Source organism: Larimichthys crocea, chromosome XVIII, assembly GCF_000972845.2.
Source record: "Larimichthys crocea isolate SSNF chromosome XVIII, L_crocea_2.0, whole genome shotgun sequence".
Lineage (NCBI taxonomy): Eukaryota > Metazoa > Chordata > Actinopteri > Sciaenidae > Larimichthys > Larimichthys crocea.
Window position 1 is genome coordinate 18,245,810 of NC_040028.1, and position 14,830 is coordinate 18,260,639.

The 14,830-nt window shown below is 43.0% G+C and overlaps 3 protein-coding genes and 1 long non-coding RNA gene across 5 annotated transcripts in view; 2 read left to right on the forward strand and 2 right to left on the reverse strand.

The window, feature by feature from the left end:
- uxs1 (UDP-glucuronate decarboxylase 1) overlaps positions 1–850 on the forward strand; it is a 25,995-nt gene extending 25,145 nt beyond the window's left edge. The window contains exon 15 of the mRNA XM_019255795.2: positions 23–850. Coding sequence (XP_019111340.1) covers positions 23–154 — 132 coding nt within the window. The 3' untranslated portion in view covers positions 155–850. The remainder of the gene's footprint in view (positions 1–22) is intronic.
- On the reverse strand, positions 348–5,766 carry ecrg4a (ECRG4 augurin precursor a). Its single transcript, XM_010747252.3, has 4 exons — positions 5,541–5,766; positions 3,150–3,197; positions 2,897–3,066; positions 348–1,311 (listed from the first exon to the last, which is right to left on the reverse strand). Exons 1-4 carry the CDS (start codon positions 5,608–5,610, stop codon positions 1,162–1,164), a joined length of 438 nt encoding a protein of 145 aa, XP_010745554.2. The 5' UTR covers positions 5,611–5,766; the 3' UTR covers positions 348–1,161.
- On the forward strand, positions 3,123–9,280 carry LOC109137474 (uncharacterized). Its single transcript, XR_002041664.2, has 3 exons — positions 3,123–3,247; positions 7,613–7,722; positions 9,162–9,280. It is a non-coding gene; the product is annotated as an uncharacterized LOC109137474 (long non-coding RNA).
- Positions 8,493–9,923, reverse strand: otos2 (otospiralin 2). 2 transcript variants are annotated; one of them, XM_019255797.2, is made up of 3 exons: positions 9,731–9,923; positions 9,515–9,589; positions 8,493–9,380 (listed from the first exon to the last, which is right to left on the reverse strand). In XM_019255797.2, exons 2-3 carry the CDS (start codon positions 9,576–9,578, stop codon positions 9,151–9,153), a joined length of 294 nt encoding a protein of 97 aa, XP_019111342.2. In that variant the 5' UTR covers positions 9,579–9,589; positions 9,731–9,923; the 3' UTR covers positions 8,493–9,150. The 2 variants fall into 2 exon arrangements, with proteins under 2 accessions (XP_019111342.2, XP_019111341.2); XM_019255796.2 differs by lacking the exon at positions 9,731–9,923 and having other exon boundaries at positions 9,515–9,678.
- Between the last annotated feature and the right edge of the window lie 4,907 nt (positions 9,924–14,830).

The following is a 14,830-nucleotide window of genomic DNA, read 5'->3' on the forward strand; positions in this document are numbered from 1 at the left end:
GTGTTGTGTCTTGTGTTGACAGGTTCCTCTGGAGGAAGGCTTGAATAAAACCATCCAGTACTTCAGTCGGGAACTCGAGCACCAGGCCAACAACCAGTACATCCCCAAACCTAAAGCCGCCCGCATGAAGAAAGCAAGACCCAGACACAACTGAGGTGACCCACCAACAGACTCGCCTAAAACACAGAAGGATGTTTAGGACTCCTCAGAGGACCCTTGAAGAGCCGCCTCTCTCAAGTACACTGTTGAGTCGAGCACTCTGGGATATGGTGTCTTCTTTTTTTTTGTTTGTTTTTTTGTTTTTAAAGAAGCAGAGACAACTTTTCTCTTTTTAAAGTCTCTTTAAAAAAAAAAAAAAAAGATTTAGAAAGTGTTGCCTTGCGTTGGAGCTGCAGCTGCACTGTGGGGGTGAGAGCTTCCTCACCGGACGGACACGCCTGAATCAAAAAACAGAAATTTGAGGCAAGAAATCAGAAACCCAGCCTGCCTTTTTTTATTTTTATTGTGAATTTGTGCTTTTTTGTTGCTATTTAAATCACAGACGTGAGTCCTGCAAACAGCTCGTACTGTGCATCAGTGTTTATTTGATCGGTTTCATAGTGTTTTGTCTCTGGAGCTATCTGACTTTTGTTTTTCCACTGGATGTTTCGTCTTCTTTTATCAGTGACCAGCATCCTGTTCAGCAAACCGACGGGACTGGAACCAAACTATTAGACTAGGCTGTTACGGCATCACTACGTGTCAATCAATCGTCAGGACGTCATTGTGTTCTGCTTTGTGAAATCTCATGTCAGGATGTGCATTATCGGGTTTCAAATGAAGATGTTATTTTAATAAAATATTTCCAATATTTTGCGGGGGGGAGAAAGATATTTGTGTGCGTGACAAGTGGAAGAGAGAAAGCAGGACACCAGAGCTGAGGAAGCCACATCTTTAATTTACAGTAATCGAACAGCGTTTCACACAATCAGCTGCTTCCAAACTGAACTTTCAGACGCAGAGGTGTCATACTTTTGATTTTTACAACTATCATGTAGGCGCGAGGAGAAAAAGAGTGACTTATTCTAGTGGGTGTAACATCAAAACGAAGAGGCCGGAGCAGCTGTGCACTACTTTGGATGCTGACAGCTCGTTGGCAGGTGTCAAACCAGCGGACCCGAGTTAATAGTAGTCGTAGTTGACATCAGCTCCGTGCCTGTAAGAACTGGGGTCACGTGGGGCGATGGGGGCGTTTTCGTCGTATTGGTGCTGACGCCCTTGGTCATTGGCGCGAGCGTGGTCCATCCAGTATGCCAGGTCAGCCTCCAGCCTCTGAAACAACACAGACGTGACTCGTTAGGAAACTCAGCCTCGACACAAACTCTCGTTAACAGACACACAAAGGCGGCGGCGGCGGCGGCTGCTGATAAGGGTGCAACGCATTGAAAAGGCCAATTCTTTCCACAGCTTTGGCCTTTTGAGGGAGGAAACAGCAAATGGCATACAAACACTTAAAACAAAAACGCTGTCAGCTGTCAGAAACGGTGACAGGAGGGTTTGTCGTCTGTCCTCAGCTCCTTTTATCTGTTGTTGTGATTGGTTCCCTCCGTTCCTCTGCACCCCGGGTGAATTGAACGTGACAGTCACTGACCTGAAAGAAATCTGAAGCGGCTTCTGTAAGTGAGGTCAGAGAGGGAGATTCAGGTTCAGTATTTATTTTTTCAGACAGACGGCAAGTCGTGAGGATAACTGTGCCTTTAAAAAGAGACTGCAGGTGAGTGGTGACAGGACACGTCTCTGGGTCCAGATTACTCACGTTTTATCTGTTTGTGTTTCTTATTTGTCTTTTTTTTTAAGCCTATCTTATTAAACCGGGTTCAAAGTCCCCAAAAATCTCAATAAACTTAAATATTCATGACTTCATTTTGAAAGAAAATCCTCTTAAAGTATAATTTATTACGAGTTTAACACAAAGACTATCGATGTGTGGCTTGATTGACCTCAGTGTCAACACATTTAAATTCGAATATTGCAGATTAATACTGGTTTGCCATTACAATGTCTCTTGGGTGCATTTAACTGGGAGGAGACTCCAGGACAGACCCAGAACCTGCCGGACAGGGACTACATAGCTCATCTAGCCTGGTAACAGGTCAGGATCTTGCAGGAGCTGGGGAAAGACGTCTGGAACGCTAAACCAGAAGCGTAAGGAAATGAAGGATCTGAGCAGAGAAGTATGTGACAACGCATTTTCCAAGTCTGTCCCACCCAGAAAGAAAAGTGAAATAAAGTGTTTCAACTTCAGCAGATGATTGATCAGGAAGAACCTGACAGAAAATGGGTTTTTGAAAAGTTCCTCCATTTCATATTCATGGCTTGTTGTTGTGTAAAGTTGTATAATGTCTTTATCAAGCTGATCTGAGCTTGGGCTTCATTACAGCTTGAGCTTTGTGGGTGGCCGTCTCGCGTCTATTTCTTTAATAATAGCCTTAATGGTGCTCTGTGGGATGTCTAACCCAACCCAACCCAACACCCTGCTGCTGCAGACTCTAGGACCTTTCCACAGAGGTGGACTTCACTAATTATGTGACTTCTGAAGGTTGCACCAGGTCTAATTTAGGGGTTTGATGGCGAATACGTATGTACGTAGAACTTTTCTGTTGTTTATTATTGTTTCACCAATGTCCATAGGATGAAAGCCAAATAAAAAGCCATTGTAATTCCAGGCTGTAAGGCAACAAATATAAAATATGCCAGCTGAACTCTGTCACATTAGGATGTAAACACAGAGTACGTCATTTTGAAGATCAGTGTGCTGTTGAAAGGAGACAAACTGATTTCTGTTGTGTTTGTTCTTTTTCTCTCAGAAGCTGGTAAATCATCTTCACCATGTGCACACACACACACACACACACACCTGCTCATCGAATCCCATGTACATAAAGTGCATAATCCACTGCTGTACGTCCGGTCTGCTGCGATCCCAAATGTTCCTCTTGCTTCTGCTCAGTTTCGCCAGGAACTCCTGAGCCTTGGAGGCCGGGACGGCGATGGAGTCCTTCGAGGGGGCGGCACCGGCTGCTGCCACTAGATGGGAGCAGAAAAGTTTGAGCTGAGTTTGTCTTTGTTACAGCAGAAGTTATGAATTTACTGTCGGGTTTTAACGTTACCATCTCTTCTCCTTAAGATCTTGTGCAGGCTGCTGTCACTGGACACGTCTGTTATGGGGAGTCAGCAGAAAGATAATGAGCCCTCGACTTCATGACAGGTACATTAAGATTCATGATAAATAATAAAACACATCTGAATCAGCTCATATCATACATTTCTAAACAGCCGTGCATGATGTTTATGCTCTGTGGAAGTTGAGCATGCAGAGATCTCTTGCTTCATTATTCCGACAGGCAACGCAGCAGATTTTCTGATTAGTTTTACACTTCTCCCTCATCACAGTTACCTTAAACCAGTGTCACGGACGAGTCTGCTCATCTCGGTTTTCATTACAAATGCAAATGTCAGAGTGGAGTGTTTAGCGTGATTGCGAGCAAACATCCAGTGAAACCAGTTAGTGGCCAATTTGCATTTAAATTTATTTGCCGCAGCAGTTTCCTTCCTGCTGCTCCACAACTCCCACTTCAGCATTACACCACGCTGCAGTGTGGCGAGTATTCAGACAGCGTGTGCACTAATGAGGTGTCTTGTACCTCGCTGCGCACACAGCCCGTTCTGTCTGATTGCCTTTTACGATACCTGGAATGGCTGTTGACTCTCAGAGTCAGAGTTTCCTAAGTTAAGGTTTTTCTGAAAGTTAATTGCACAGAAATCCAGTCCATATCTTATCAAAGACCCTCTCTTGGTCTCAGTACAAAATCTTTGCACTGCGGTTACGAGTCCAAGGACACAAATTGAAGAAAATTGGTCGCATGTGTTAGTTTTTCTGCAGTTTGTGTGGCAAATGATCTGTGAGTCATTCTTTCCAGAGCTTTTGCACGAGGTATCTTTAATCTTTCGTCTTGGACGTTAAAGGAAAGTAGTGAACCTATTTTCATCTGTAATCGTGCGTTAACACACAAACTTCAAAAGTCAGAGGCAGATGTGGTTGAAGACCTTTCTACCAGCTTCAGTTCACTCTTTCAGTGTTGGAGCTGCTCTGGTTGCAGTTTGGATGATTTCCCTGCTCGATGTTTTTCTCGCTGACTCTGCTGATACTCAAACGTTTCTTCTTGCAGCACCATGAGGTTCACATTTGTGGTTCTGAGTCAAGGACTGCTGAAAGTATTTGATGGATTACTGTGAAGTTTGGTTCAGACGTTCATGGCCCGCCTTCAGGGTCAACTGTAACAACTTTGGTGATCTGCCAACTCCGTGGCTGTGAAAAACTGCAGTTCCTCTAACGTCCACTTGAGACTGGCTCCAGAAGTGAGTCAGTCTCCATAAGCCCCCATGTTAAAAACTTCACAGCAGAAATAAACATGTTTACAGCCTGGTACAAAAAACAGTTTTGGTCTCTGTAGCTAATTTCCCCGTTCATGACAACTGTACTGAGGGTGAATTTATATACAACTCACCTGTTCACATTATATTAAGGCTTAAAGTTATGCAGGATTAAGAGCGTGGACGCTTTGATTGATAGGTGGGTGCAGTTACAGATGGTTTGTTGGAGCAGCCAGGCGTCATTCAGCCGCCTTGGGGCTGCTGCTGATCTTTGCTTTGCTGATTTTTAGATTAGCTGGGAGGTGGAAGAGGCGGCGGCTCTTCAGAAACCTGTGGGTGACGTCAGTCACTGTCAGTGGTCGCACCACTGAAGCCGAAGACAGCAGAGGATTGATTACTAAAACTAGATAAGATAAAAATCGATCTGCCTGTGCATGTCCTGAAACCACGTCGTGAGTACAGTGCAGGACTCACAAAGACCTCGCGTTCACCACAGAGTGGGAAGTTCAAAACGAAGTTCCTTCAGCCAAAGTCTGTGTGAAGAGTAACTGGATCTATTTGGTATATCCAACTGTTCTGTTTGATGAGTTTGTCTTTATCCGCCTGCCTTAATTATAATCGTTGTGACATAAAGTCCAGACTTCAGTTGAATCTCTTTTAACTGTAGTTAGAGACATCGCTGTGACGGATTTTCACGTCTTTGTAGGTTGAGTTTCTCTCGAATGAATAAGATCAAATGTTGATTAAAGAAACGTTCAAATAGATGCTGCGCAGCATAAATGTAAATGATTTAAAGTAAATGGAATAACATCGTTGATAAGGCCTTTTAAAGGTTTTCTTATCAAAGTTACTTAAAGTCTGCATGGTGACAGAAAGAGGGAAGAAAGTGCTGACAAAGAAAATCCACGAAGAAAACGTTTCTAGGAATGCTGCTTTTTCTTTCCCAAGCACGTCTTCTCTGATATAACATCCCACACACTCGGACGTGCGGTGATTCATCTTCCAAACTGCTCGTGCCGTTAGAAACCACAAAAAATGCAGAAAGCACAAAGTCAGACTGTAACGGACGAAGACGAACGCGAAGCAGAAGAAAAGCCAAAAAAGAAAAGATGGAGGATGGAGCTCACCTCTAAGAGCCAACAGTGTCAGCAATACAACCAGACCCATTAACCTGAAGCAGAGCTGCTGGGATGCCATCTTGTTACCCACTCAGTCTTTCACAGAGCTGCGAAGCTGTGCAGGAACTTCTGCAGGAAAAGTGGGAGGCAACCCAGACTTTTCCAAGTGGAAACTGGCCCGTGGAGGTGGAATGTCGTTTACCTCCTCGCCTACAGACACAAGACTGCAAGTGGGAGCTTTTTTTTTTTTTTTTTTTTGTGCGCTCTTAAATGAATTTTCATGTGTAGCCTCAGGTACTTTTCCATCTCCCATAAATCAGCACATGAGCAGCAGAGAGGAGGATGAAAAAAAAAAGCAGAGTTTCATGTGTGACTGTAGTTTGTGATGCATGTTTCATCTGTGGAGAAAGACTTCAGCACAAAGGCGATGTAGATAATAAAAGAATGATTGTCTGAAGTTGTGCACAGTGTTTCAGACGAGAACGCCAAGAATCTGGGTAGTGAATCAGTTTCTGCAGTGACCATCAGTGAAACACCAGAGACTTTCTGTGCTGCAGTCATCCAGCCTATTGATACTATGAGAGGCGGAGTACACGTCTTGAGGGAGTCTCATTATTTTCCAAAAAAGTACAAAAAGGTCTGCTGTGACAATAAAGTGCGATGCCGCAGCTGAAATTAGCCGAGGGCGGCGTGAATCTGAAATCTTTCAGTCTTAATTGCTCCAGCTAAACCTCCCTTTGGTTAAACCTTTAGCCCAGAGAGATATCCGCGTCCCCTAGTGCTTCATTTCAGCGTGCGTGGCGTGCATTTTATCTCGCCTCTTGTCTTTTGATCATCCTTTCGAAGCGGGGCGTGTTTCAAAGCAAACATCTCTCCACAGTACCGCCGGTGGCCAAATTGGTAGCAAGGCTTGAGAGGTGGCATCGTATTCAGCTCTTAAATAAAACATAACACACCCAAGCTCAGTCTCTATATTTAAAGCTGGCGTGCATTAGCTGATGTCGATGACTTTTTACCATCAGCCGCCGTAAATTACTGGTCATACCCATAGACCGTATAAATAATGGACGTCAGCACCCTTCTTGCTCTGGTCAACCTCTTGGTAGTCTTGCCTCGGCTAAATTGGTCATGCAATCCATCTGTAACGACATCCACCTGTCAATCAAAGCGTCCACACTCTTTTTTTTAAAGATTATTTTTTTGGCCTTTAATGATAGGACAGCTGAAGATAGACAGGAAGCAGAGAGAGGGGGAATGACACGCAGTAAACGGCCGTCCGATGCGGGATTCGAACCTGGGCCAGCTGCAGCGAGGACTATAGCCTCTACACATGGGGCGGCTGCTTAACCCACTATGCTACTGACCGCCCTGCGTCCACACTCTTAATCCTGCATAACTTTAAGCCTTAATATAATGTGAACAGGTGAGTTGTATATAAATTCACCCTCAGTACAGTTGTCATGAACGGGGAAATTAGCTACAGAGACCAAAACTGTTTTTTGTACCAGGCTGTAAACATGTTTATTTCTGCTGTGAAGTTGGACATTTGAACATGGGGACTTATGGAGACTGACTCACTTCTGGAGCCAGCCTCAAGTGGACGTTAGAGGAACTGCAGCTTTTTTTGGCACAGAGGTTGCAGCTTGGTCACACCTGACGAAGGAGGACTCTAGTTTCAAAACTATTAATTGCATTTAATTGAGGAAGAGTGTGTTTTTAATACGTAGTGTGCCCTTTATCGTGTTTGTACGATGGTTTGTTTTTATTCATCAGTTTCACGTCTGGCACATCTGGTCGAATTCTTGGCCGAGGCCCAAGAAGACAAGATGATGAGTAACAGGTCGAGTTCAGGTTCACTCGAAAAGCTGATAAGAGACACAACAGAGGAGAAAGAAATGTTTCCAGATGCTTGTCTCTCGGTGCTTCCTATCACAGCTTTTACTTTATAGACGTTTCATTCACAAACTCTGATTCTACTGGGCTGCAGCTTGTAATGTATGTGTGTGTGTTTGTGTGTGTGTGTGAGAGAGAGAGGGGAATTGTTTGGATTGGAGCTACAAACAGTCTCTCTGTCTTCACAGGTGGAGCTGGAATGCAGGAAACCCAGAGACTGCCAGCGATACTCTGCTGAAGCATTTTGGAAAAGGAGCGAGTGACCAAACAAAACACAGAAAGACGGACGAGATGAAGGGTAGGAGGACACATCTGAAGGACTCTCATGCTCTCATGCTCTCGTTGTTATTGTCCAGGCTCAGCCAGAAGTGGCTCCATCGGCTTTCTAAAGCTTGCATTTCTCTGGCCGTGTGCCCACGCATAATCACTCACACTAGGATAATGGAAAGCGAAGAGATCCGTTCATTCTCCAGTGCGTTGAACTCAGTCACGTCTCATGAGCTGTAAAGCCACCAGTACTGCTCAGACATTCCCATAGACGTGATTTCCCCTGTGTTTTTATCCATCAGATGCCTCTGAGGAGGAGCAGGCCGAGTCTTTACGAAAGCTCCTCTGTCCTCAGGCGTTCATTTTCATTGCAGATGAAAAACAAAAAGTACTAAAGGAAAAACAGATGTCTGAGGATTTATGGCATACAGATACAGATTTGTGTCTCGGAGTGTGAGATTTGAAAATCCCAAAACACACCGTGTGGATACAGAGACAGACACTGATCTCCGTCCTTCAGGTGCAATCTGTAATTCTATAGAGGCGGAGAGAAGACATCATTTCTGACAAGATGAAGAATTTCATAGCCACCTGAAACCTTTATCTGACATCCGGTTTGATCTCCACGCATTTAAATAAACCCCACACTGTGCTGGGAGGCAGAGCAAAGCATCGACTCACATTCAGGTACAAGGCTTTCTTTTTATTTGCCTACAAAAGCGTGAAATGAGCAACTCCATGCCGCGGCGTTTCCCGGACAAAGATGAAGCAGAATATGGTAATCTCACTCATACATGTGAATGCTCCTCGTATTGACAATCTCGAGTGTTTTGACCCGAGTCAGATTTGCTTTGCAGAGTCTGACGCACAAACACTCAAACTCAGACCGAAAAGATGGAAGGAAGAGACCGCGTGTCCTCTTTTAACAACTCAATAAAACATCCAGATCATTTGACTTTATTAAAAACGCCAATACAGCAGTGTTAAAATACTCCATTACAAGACAAAGTCCTGCACTCAAAGTGCTACTTAAGTAGAAATACACGAGTATTATCAGCTACTGATTTATGAGGCACGCCACGCTCAGACGAAGCCAAGTCTGATGCTTCAACATGAGCATACGGTCGATTTAACACCTCTGAATGTGAACAGTATAACCGTCAGGAAGGTGAACTTTATTACAGGACTGTATATTATATAATACAACATCTGTTTGGACCCAAAACATGATGCCACTGTGTACAATTCTCCTAATTGTTTATGTATGATCCATAAAACCATTTAAAGGGTTAACGCTTCCATTATTTTCTCCATATTATCCAAATAAACATTTCATAGATTAGGGAAAAAGGTTGATCGATATATAAATGATATATAATCCTCCAAACTACCTTTTGGTTGTTTAAACTGTAAACATCCGTTAAAGGTGACCCGCCCTCAGACTCTTAAATCTGTGCCTTCACTCCTCAGGCTCAGGGACGGGCTCAGGATGATCGTAGCCCAGCCCGTTGCCGATGGGGAAGTGAGCCCAGAAGGTCCGAGCCAGGTCCTCCATCCCCTCGTAAGCCGCCCGAGCTCGCATCTCCTCGAACCACCCGAAAAAGTCTGACGACCACATGCCCCAGTAGGGCAGGGTTCGCTTCTCCCGCTCTTCCTCGATCCCGCCGGCTTCGTCGGCCCCTTCTGCTCCTGTCAATGGTGGTGGGGGGTGGGAACAAGAGACAGAAAAAGGGAGGTGTGAAATAATGTTCACATCTCGTCAATCATGTCAGAATTGCTGTTTGTCATGTCACAGTGTCACAGTTCGATTCACGTCGACACACCTGTGGGAGGCAGGAAGCCGAGCAGAAGGGAACAGAGCATCGCGGACGCGTACAGAGCGTGCATGCTTCCAGGATCTGAATATGAATAACATGATGATGTGTAATATTTCCCATGAGAACACCATGTACCCAACATAAATGCATGTTATCTATAAAGATGAAGAAAAGCCTCCGTGTGTGTGAAGACTTTGCTTTATCAAATCTGCCTCCGCTTACCTGATCAGCAGGATAACGTGCTCGCCGTCCTGTCGCTCTTTCTTCTCTCTCTGACTGATCTCAGGCTGAAGGCTGCGTCTCGATTCGGGGTGGACAAGAAGGAGGACATGTTTGTCTTTCACATTTGTCTGAAGCACGTCAGAGACTCTTTCCTCACACCTCTCGCGTCCACTCGTGTAAGCAAATATAACCTTGCGGCTTCTAGTTTAAAAGTGTCCTGATGTGTCGTTGAAATGTTTTTTAGCTGAGGTGATTAAAATAAACGAGGTCACATCTGGATCCAGTCGTGCACAAATTATTCTTAGTACAACATCAGTTCATCTTAATGTTGTTGTCACAACCATCAAGAGCTCAGTGTGAACATTTTAGAGCTACTTGGATTAATATAGATATTTCTCAGATGAAAAGAGACGAGTGAAACCGTGGATGAAAGCTGACTGTACCAGACAGTTTTCACACCTGGTGTTCAGACAGACTGAACCAACATTCAGCCACAAAGTGTGAAGATGGAGAGTTGTTTTCTGATTTCACTCCAATTTGTCTGTTTGTTTTTCCTCTGAGGACTTTCTTTGGACTGAATTCACGCTCTGTCTTTCTGCTGCTGCTGTGGAGATGATCGTTGCCGACGACAGTAAAATTTGCAGACTTAATGTTTTTCTGTATTTTTCTTGTTGTAGGAAGAAACAAACAACTAAATTGGCCTTGCAGTGCTGTTAGTAACACTGAGTCTCAAACCCATTCTTTCTTTAAAGAAATAGCTCTCAGATGTAAAGTTAAGAGAAAAATATATAAAGCAAATTTAATTCCTAAAACCTGAACACAAACAGGAGTAAATTGTGCAGTTGTTGGCTGATTGTAATTGAAATAAAGTTTAATATTTTGATCTTTTTATTCAACATTACTGAAATTAACTATCTTTTCCAAGAGTGTCATGCCCAAATTAGGCAGCCAAAAACATGAACGTGGCAAACATTTGAATTGTTTTAAATTATTAATACAATTTCTCACGATCAAACTGTGTGAGCACAGTGGAATAAATAATCGTGTCATCAGCATAGAAGTGGAGATTCACATCAGCAGATTTTGGTGCTTTGGTGTGGACAACAACAATGGAGATCTATGGCAATTATCATATTTTGACTGACCTCCTTTCAAACTAGTCAGTGTCTACTTAATTTCTACAAACAAAAGCAGCATCTGTAGGTACGGGACCAAGACTTTGACACTGGGAATGTTCTGGATCTGAGTAATATTGACCGGTCACGTTTGACTTTGGTTGCAACAGTCTCTCTGGAAAGCAAAAGACAGATTGGCCATCATCAGCAGATGAAAATTTAGCTTTTCATTTGTTTTTTTCTCACTAAATCTTACATACTGGACCTTCTTTTTCCAATATTTAAAGGTATTTTTTAAAACAAAATGCCAAATATTTGATGGTTCCAGGCTCTCAAATGTAAGAATAAGCTGCTTTTTTGAGGCTCACATTATAGTTTATTTAATATTTTGTTGGTTGATCACCGTGTGGTCTAGGAAATCGTGATGGACATTTCCACTGTTTTCTATGTTTTTCAAGATTGATTAATTGGGAAAATAATCTACAGACTGATCAATAATAATAAGTTAGTTGCAGCCCGGTGGAGTGACGAGCTTCGACCGCACAGGAAACAGATTCACAGATGAAAATGGTCTTTTCGTGAGATTTGGTAAGAAAAAGTCCAGAACATCTCCAACATTATCCTTCAAGAAATAAGCAGCCCGTGGTTGAGAGAGGATGCAACGTAAAGGAAAAGACAAGATAAAAGCATTTCCATTAGTTGAAGCACATTGATGTGAATGTGTGCAGCTGAGATTTTAAACTACAGATCCTGTAAGATGAGACAGTAATATGAGGTGGAGAGAAGAAAAGTAGACAGCAAGTCAAAGGGAACCATTATCTTAGCAGCAGCAGTTTGCAGTAATGCTTCTGTACTGATGAGGCCATCAATATACCACCTCATTTACCTTGTTGCACCTTACAGCACTTATCACACCACGCTTTCACACAACCACTCATTATCAACACTACTGCCTTTCCTTCATACGTCCGTGTTGCTTCTCATTTTGTTATATATATATATATATATATATAGTATGGACTGGTAGATGGACAGGTAAATGGACCGGCTTTCTCGTCTTCCAACCACTCTTGTGCTTTACATCACAAAGCAGCGTTCACACACTGATGACTGCCGATGTGAGAATTAGTAACTAATGCTCACGCAGCCTTGGGAGCAATTTGGGGCTGAGCATCTTCAACAAGCAGAGCCTGTTGAACTCCTGACCTTCTGATTGTTGCTGATCTGCCTCTAAGCCACAGAAACCCCAATGAATATATGTATTTATTGAAGCTCTTGGTGCCAGGAGCAAATTCTACACAATGCATTGGACGGCATGTAATCTCTGGACCCGTTGGCCATCATCGTATAAAAATTTGCTTCTTTTTTTTTAAGTTATCTGCAAGTGAAGGTTATTCAGTTGGTTACATTGGCTGACCCACTGGTACCGGTGCCAAGAGCAAACTCTACACAACAGTGTAGCTGCATGGGATTGCTTGAAAAATCCTTTTAATAGGCTGAGAAACGAGTGCAAAAAGAGAGGCCTCAAGAAACTCATACATTCTTCTCTTGATAACGAGACAGCCTGGAGCCACCACATGTACATTTCAACATTTTCTAGCACAGACTGTAATATTTATTGTGACCTGACTTGGTTTAGTCGGTGCAGTTGCGACCTCTTGTAGTCCATTTGTAGGCGTTTGACGACTCTTTTTTTTGGGTAAAGAGAGCAGGTTTCCAGTCCTTTATCCTGTTTGTGTCGATACTTTTTTGGTTAAAGTTTGGTTAGCGACGGTGTCTTGTACATTTTGTTGACCGTGGCGTATCTGTTGCCAGCGCAGGTTCTTCGACAGACGCGGTTTCCAGGTCTTTTACCACAATCAACAGACACTCTTGTTGCTGCCGAGTCCTCGTGTGATTGTGTCTGGTCCCTTTTTTCCAGCAACCTACTGTGTTTAAAAAGGGAGACTGATTAGACAAATGGATGCAGGTGTGCTAATCACCTCCCCTGGCACTGCTCTCCACATTCACTATAGATAGAAATGTACTTCCTAGAGGTGAGTATATGATGGATGCTTTCCAGACAGAGACAGATGGTTTATTAGTTGGCTGTCGGTGGGGGAGAGAGAGAGATTCCAGTTTATTTGCATGGAGTGTGTGCATTTTGGGATTCATTTTGGTCTGTTCTGTGAAACACACAAGTGTCAGTTAGTTTCTGGATTTGATCTTGATGCAGATGTTAACTCTTTCAAAGTGTTGGTGTGGAGTTGACTTTGCTGCAGACACTGTTGTCTTGTCGTGACTCTCTGAACTTTGCACAGCACCCCGAGGTGTTTTCTGATTTGATCTGTCTTAAACTGACCTAAACAAGGCTCAAATGAATGTTGCTTTTTATTGCATGGGCACGCATGTTGCTTTTTATTGCATGGGCACGCAGTTACAAGGCAACATCACAGATTCTTTTAGGTTTTATTTATTTATATACATGGCACCAATATTCTGTTCTCTTTAATAGAAGGCAATGAACCGTGATTGCAATAAACACTAAACTGGGACCAGAATCAATGGATGGTATAATAAAATAAATTGACGTTTACCAGCTGGAAAACACAATGACAACACAAGAAGCACAGTACTGCCATCTTGTGGAAATTTAAAGGGTGGACAGATATGCAAAATCAAAATATCCTCCTCCTCTGTTGGTTTTTAAAAAAAATTATCACATATATTAACATGTGACGTGGCCATACCTTCCAAAGGTAGCATAATAATGTAACTATTCTCAAATATAGTACATAAACCACAGCACTGCGTGGAGGTCTGCTGAGGTGTTTCCATCGTCATACTCATGTAGATATGAAATCCCAACTCCTGGCAGCCCTGTGCTATCAAACCTGAGGCAGATGGTGGTTTAATCGTGACTGATGCAGACGCGAAACCGTCTCCTCAGACTGTGATTACACGCCAGCTGACGGACACAGTGCGTAAGAGAGAGCTATTCACCAGGCAGGACTGGATCGTCCTGAACGGACTTTTGATGGCTGACAGAGTTTGTCCACAAATTCTCAGATTATTTCCTTCATTAAACATCACAGTGTAAAAACACTGGAAGGCCCTGAAGTATGAACAATGACTCTGTGTAATGTTTTATCTTGTTCAGGCCGTATTAAATCAACTAGATTATACTTTTTTGGCTGTATTAGGGTAATCCATTATGTACATATATAAGTTTTTGTGTCATATTCTGAAAAGGCCATTTGATACACAGTAAATGTACAAATTACAAGCACCTAATCAAAAGTCCACAGTACTGAAGAACCTGTTTGTAAAAGTAATTTAGAACCAACTGAATTAAGCTCATTATCTAGAGGCTTTGTGTTAATGATCCCGTTGTCTCACCTGACGCCTGGTTTGTGACAGCACAGATGTCATGTGTTTGGAACACAGGTTTGGGTGAAAGATTGGGCAGCTGCAGCTCAGGTGGTGGAGTGTGTTGGCCATCAAATGTAGAGCTGATCATTCAATCTGTGGCTCCTCCTGTTAACGTGTCAAGGTGTCCTTGAGTGAGGGGCAGGGTTTAGCCCCATGTGCTTTGCTTACAGCCAAACATCAACAAGGTCACCAACAGCAGACAATATCACTGACTAGTCCAACAGCAGTCAGTCCAGCTCGGCATCTGTCTTTCAGCCTTTTATTTCACCAAGCTCTCGCCAACCACTAAAAGTCAGTCCCAGATTTACTAATCTGGTGGCTACTTGCTCGGCCTTTTTGGCTCTGTCCATAGTGGCTGCTGAGCATGGTTACATTGCCCACTTGCAAAGCTCTGGTTCTGGCATGACAGAAGAGCATAAGGAGCACATTTGAAAAATGTAATTGAGTTCTGACGTTATTCTCAGAATTTTGATTTTGAATTTTCTGACTTTAGAAAAAAAAGAATCACACAGAGTTTTAAAGATTTCTTCCTTCTTTTTTTTTAGAATTCTGACTTTTTTCTGAATTTTTTTTT